The sequence below is a fragment of the Lytechinus variegatus genome, chromosome 15, assembly GCF_018143015.1.
Source record: "Lytechinus variegatus isolate NC3 chromosome 15, Lvar_3.0, whole genome shotgun sequence".
In the NCBI taxonomy this organism is placed as follows: domain Eukaryota; kingdom Metazoa; phylum Echinodermata; class Echinoidea; order Temnopleuroida; family Toxopneustidae; genus Lytechinus; species Lytechinus variegatus.
The window spans coordinates 21,495,125-21,501,285 of record NC_054754.1 but is presented as its reverse complement, the minus strand read 5'-3'; the positions used below and the strand labels follow the sequence as shown (position 1 = coordinate 21,501,285).

General features: G+C 36.0%; 1 protein-coding gene across 1 annotated transcript in view; it reads left to right on the top strand.

Moving 5' to 3' along the window:
- The first annotated feature begins 229 nt into the window (after positions 1–229).
- LOC121428592 overlaps positions 230–6,161 on the top strand; it is a 48,593-nt gene continuing 42,661 nt past the window's right edge. The window contains exons 1-3 of the mRNA XM_041625342.1: positions 230–426; positions 3,990–4,117; positions 5,846–6,010. Coding sequence (XP_041481276.1) covers positions 5,886–6,010 — 125 coding nt within the window. The 5' untranslated portion in view covers positions 230–426; positions 3,990–4,117; positions 5,846–5,885. The remainder of the gene's footprint in view (positions 427–3,989; positions 4,118–5,845; positions 6,011–6,161) is intronic.

The following is a 6,161-nucleotide window of genomic DNA, read 5'->3' as shown; positions in this document are numbered from 1 at the left end:
ATCTCTGCGACCCATGATTAACAAGAAAAGTGGTGTTAGACTCTGGAACAAATATGAAGAGGCGTTTACTGGAAGTTAGCAAAATGTTGGCTGTGGGCGTCGATTGTATTTTGATTCACTATGGAAATTGTACACTTTATTGTCGGCTGCTTGTGGTCGCATGGTCGCATCCGGACAATAGCGGCGCTATTGTCTCCGGACAATAGCGGCGCTATTGCCCCCTTTGTGATCCCATGATCCTTTGCGTGAATCTATTTGCGATAAGGTCCATGTCTGAAACTTTTTTTTAACAGATCAGTATTATTGAATTGAGAGCATAATGACGGACACTTTCTTAAGAAGATGCCGAGCAGTCGTTACAGAAGTATGCCGGCTTTGGTCTACAGACAATCGTGACAATAATTTGAAACAATTCGTCATACAGAGGTAAGTACACAACCCTCCCTGAATCCACTCATTCAATGAATAATAAGGTTATGATATAACCTTGTTCTCTGTTGCATCTCCATGTGTGGCAAAATAAGGGTGTCAATGTTTGGCCTTTTTTCTCTTTTTCTATGGGACAATTGCTTGATTTTCTTACACTGTCAGTTTTCATTACAACTATTCATCATATAACCTGGCTCTAATGTAAATTTAATTCTTTAAATTATTTTTTCTGAATTAAATATAGAGATTGAAAAATGAAAATTTTCTTGCCATATTACTTTCCACCATTAGAGGGTGTACACAAAAATACGCCAAAAATTCAAGTTTTTGTGCGCTCTGGTAAATACCAAAATTATTCCCAAGTTAGTAATGAGAAATAAATTGCAACTGTGTGGAAATTAGTAATTTTGGTCACAAAAGTGACATTTTAATGATTTTTTAGTGTGTGCTATGTACAGCATTGGCTTACCATAGTCCTATCTGTAGATTCCCCACAGGCAGGATGGTTGCAGTGAACAAGTGCCTGAATCAGACTCCTTAGCAAGGCTGTACATGTTACACATCATTGGGCCATACTGGTGTATTTCAGATATTCAGTTTTCAGAGTGCCCCCACCACCCCTCCCCACTATTTCCAGTCAGATATTGTTTTTTTTTCTATATACAGGTACATGTATCAGCTACCTGATTACACAATTGCCTGTGATTTTATGGCTTTAATTTTGATAAACCCACTCGCGCTAGTACGAAAGAGGTCACAAACAGTTAGACTTTGTTTTTTTATTGCTTTGCCTCACTATTTATAAAGGCAAAAATATACACTGATATTTGAACCATAACTCCAATGTTGTAATACACTGTCCTTACCGATTGAGCCAACGATGAGTTATTGAAAGATGGGTTTGCATGATTATTACAACCTTACATTAACCCTTACAGTTACTATGTGCGCTTGCGCAGGTTTTGCTAGCTAGCTAGACTCCTCGCGATTGAAATTAAAGTTGTAAAAATCACAGGCTGCTGTGTAAATAAAAATTACGCCTCTGGGCTTCCATTTAGTGTACCAGTTCTTTCTGACCTACCTGACACACCACAATATGACCCACTTTTTTTCCCATTCATTTTCTGCACAGAGGCATTATCATGAGACGGTTTCTTTGATTGACTTGTTTGCTAGTGAACATTCATGAATTGTGCAAATTATTAACATCACGGTCATCTTTTCGTCACATGAAAAATACAAACAACTGGGCTTAGCGCAGGAAAGTCTGGACAGCTCACATGCTAACAAAGGAATGCTTGACTTACAATGTAGGCTGCCACGCAAGTCATTGTTTGTAATTAGCTGGACAAAAGGTTTGATAATGAGAAATATCAAGTTTGGGTAGGATTTCACAATACCATTATTTCATACATAATTATTGAAGATCTGAATCATGATGAACCTTTATTGAAAGAGGTGAAAACAGCCACAAATAAATTGAACATAATGACGGGCTGCATGGTATAAATTGTAAACCACTGCAGAATATGTTGCCTAGTAACCAAAGACATGGACAGGGGATGGAAGGAATGGAAGTCAGTTCATTCACTGACATGCGAGTCTTCGTCCCCCTGAGTTTATGTAAATTGGAATTTATCAGTTGGATGGCTGGAAGGACCCTTCTATCGTAATAATTTGCACAATCATGAATATTTACTAGCAAAAAATTCGATCACAGAAACTAATAGGAAAAAAGTGGGTCAGATCAAAGTGTGTCAGGTAGGTCAGAAAGAAGTGGTACACTACATGGAAACACCTCCTTACAGCTCTGCAAACATGATACAGTTTGTACACAATATATTGAGCTTTATATTTGTACACTTGCAGTGAGCTGTGCGAGCGTCATTTTCCAACAGAATTTCAATATGTGGGACACACGATAGAATTGGACGCCGATTCTTAGTTTTGCATGGTGTTACATGTACGTTTTTTCTGATACAATTCCATGCAAAATATTCAGCTTGTTAATGAATTTCACCCACGAACTGGTGAATAAATTTCAAATCAATCAATTAAGTACAGTGGGTTTTTTTTTTTGGAACTTGAATAAAATTAAGAAATTTTAGGGTGTAAAACACGCAATTTGAATTCTAAAATCGATGTGTTGCATTCAAGTACGAATCGTTAAAATTCATACTTTTTTGGTCATCATATAATTATCTCTAACATAAATAATGATGAAATTATCTTCCTGTTTATTACCTAAGCTTTTGGAAAAAGTCTCATTTTATACTTGGATGCTTGATCTGATTTTGCTTATCATAGGTTGGCGAGAAAGGTTTAATTACTTGTATAATTGTGTTTAGTTATGCAAATGAGGGGTCACAGATGGTCACAGACTTTAGAAAAACGGTTGCTAATCCCACCGTCCCTCTCCGGGGGGAGGGGGGGATCACTTGCATACCAAAGTGGTATGCGTGCTTGTCACAGCATGCACACCTCTAAAAAAGGACCCTAAATGGCGTAATCGGTGTAGAAAAATTTTACCCCTTATTGGCATATGGTTCTATAGATCTCACCCCTAAATGGAGTAACAAAATAAAATGGACCCCTAAAAGACGTATACTTGAAAACTGGCGTAAACTCTAAAAGCAACCCCATAAATTGTGCGACACAACTACACATGTCTTAAGAAAGAAACCCAGGGGAAAATGTTCCATATGTGCCCATGAAATTAAAATGAAACATAATTTATTTCAATTTTGGCCTTTCAGAATTAAAATCTTGCATGTAAATTATCGCTATTAAAGTCTTTGGCGAAGAGACTTGAATAATCAAGGGAAATCTCTTTGTGGGAACTACTTTTAAACAGACACGCAAATAATTTAAAAAAAAGATGCCCTAAACGTTGATAATTAAAGGTCAAGTCCACCTCAGAAAAATGTTGATTTGAATCAATAGACTCAAATCAGACAAGCACAACGCTGAAAATTTCATCAAAATCAGATGTAAATTAAGAAAGTTATGACATTTCAAAGTTTCGCTTATCTTTATGAACGAGCCAGTTACATCCGAATGAGAGAGTTTAGTCACTCACTCACTATTTCTTTTGTTTTTTATTGTTTTAATTATACAATATTTAAATTTTTACGAATTACATGATTAGGACATTCTTGCCTGAAGCACAAAATGTTAAAATAATGGAATTCTACATGTTCAGGGTGGAATGAAACTTCATTTCACATGACACTTGAAAAGCAACCTTTTTGCTAAAAACATTTACAACGCCATAAGGCAAATAATCAGCCCTTTTTTTATTTTTTTTTGTGATGAGCATGCGTACCACTTTGGTATGCGAGTGACCCCCTCCCGGGTCCCTCTCTTCCTGGATACGCTGGTATTTTCTCATTTTAACAATGAATTATGTACATGTATGCAAGTGTGACTATAAATGTGTTTTTTATTTATTTGAAATTCTTGCATTAATGCTCATACATGTATTTGTTTGATTTGTTACTTGCTTTTGATGGGAAGTTGCATTCTACTGTTCATCCTTAACTATTTTTTAACACTTACAGGCTTGCGACTGTGAGAAGATCCTTACTAGGAGCTAGGGGAAACCTTATTACACTTGAAATGTCAGAGGAGCTGCAACGAGCAATTGATGAGACCATCACTTCGCTTGAACAAGATGAACCCAATAATGGTAATTTGGTACAGAAGCTCATATGGATTATATTGACATCAGTGTTTGGGCAGTTTAGGGCCTGTTAATAATGTATACATACATTGTTAACAGGCCCTAAACTGCCCAAACACTGATGCTCCTTAAATTTTATGGAAAGAACAGATTCATTTACACATGTGCAAATAAATCTGTTTTTTCCATAAAATTTAAGATAACATGGTGGAATATATCCTTTTGACTTCTGGTTAGGGCCAGCAATACGGTGCAAATTGCATCTCATTACCGGTATCCTCTGCTTTGTTTTGAATTTCTTACTGACTTTTTGTGGCTTGCGGACATGTGACAGCAAAATGGTCAACAAGTGAAACTATGATTGCTTCTCTGTTTTTGGATTAAATGACTAGAAACTTGTCCTGTGAACCAAAGTGTCGATAAACATTCCCAATGAATAATAACTTTTTGTCAAGATATTGTAGCATTTACATATAAAACTCCCCCAAAACAGTCTGTCTATTATTTTCTGACATAACCCTACAATGAACCTCTTGACGAATATTCATAAAAGTCGGTGGACACATTCATAAGTACCTATTCCATATGTATGAGAAGTTTCGCCAAGGTGACATCTTTCTTTAGAGAGATATGTCTTTTTTACACCAATTTGGTTTAGACAATTATGCGCAGTGATGCCAAATTCACGATCTGCACAATGTACAGTCTGTACAATATATCGCAAATTCAAGAATAGCATGTGGCATGTATGACCGCACAGATCACTCGATTATTCCATGGATTTACACTCTATGCAGCACAGCCGTACACAGGGGTAAAGCTTGCTATTCATTAGGACCGCTATCAATAATGTGTGACTAAATGAATAGCGGTCCTTTATGAATAGCGGTCCTATTGAATACCGGTCCTTATGAATAGCATGCAGACCCGGTCCGTACACAGATCTTTTTCACGACACTGGACTCTTTGTTTGGTACTAGGTTGTAATATTTTTTTGTTATGTCGGCCTCAGCGATTTGACTGGACATAACTCTTATCCAAAATATTCAGCTCATTAAATTTCACCCTCTAACTGATGATTAAATTTCAAAATGATTAGTCTTTTTTGCAACTTGAATAAAAATATGAAATTTTAAAGTTCCAAACATGCAATTTGAAATCGACATGTTTGCAATCGAGTACAAATTATTAAATGTCACTTTTTCAATCATCAAATTTTAAGTTACTATTCATAATGTAAATGTTGATAAAAAAAATTTCTTCCTGTCTATTACCTCAGCTTTTGGAAATAAGTCTTTTTTATGCTTGTATTCTTGATTTGATTTTGTTTATCATTCAACTGCTAGGAAGGTCAAATTGTGTTTATTTATGCAAGTAAGGGTTAAGGAGGGTCACAGACTTTTGGAAATCCAGTCGCTAATTACTCCGTATCGCCAGGCCTCCGTTTGTATGTCTAACATTAAAGAGTTGGTTTCAATATATGTCAAATAAAATATTGACAATAATCATCACACGCATACTATATGTAGAAGTATAGATCAATTGACAAATATTTTATCATCATGCATGAAGCAATTCCCTGGACCTTTTTTCCCCATCACTTTGGTTGTATTGATACTTTAAAAAAATTTAGCTGTAAAAATAATTTCACTTTCTATTAGAGAATTCATGCCAATATTTCGTTTTTTACGGAAACGATAACAGTGTATTTCAATCTCTATTTGATACTTGCAGAACCAGGTCCAGCATACCGTGCCCCAAGAATACTGCAAGCATGTGGTCGTCCAAAGTATCATATTACTTAGCAGCAGTTGTTGTTCCTAAAGCAAAGTGGCTTTTCAGCCTGCCAATGGCAGATATCTTTGGAGTTTCAGTCCGTACTGTGGAGAGAAGACTCAGGTTAGATTTGAAGATAAAGAACCTCTAATGCAGGGTCGAGGTTGCGAAATGAACCTATATTGCTATTAAAAATCTTTAGTGTATCATTTCAGCCTTCTGCATTATATTTGTATTACTATTTGTAAATTTGGCAAAAAAAATTATTAAATTC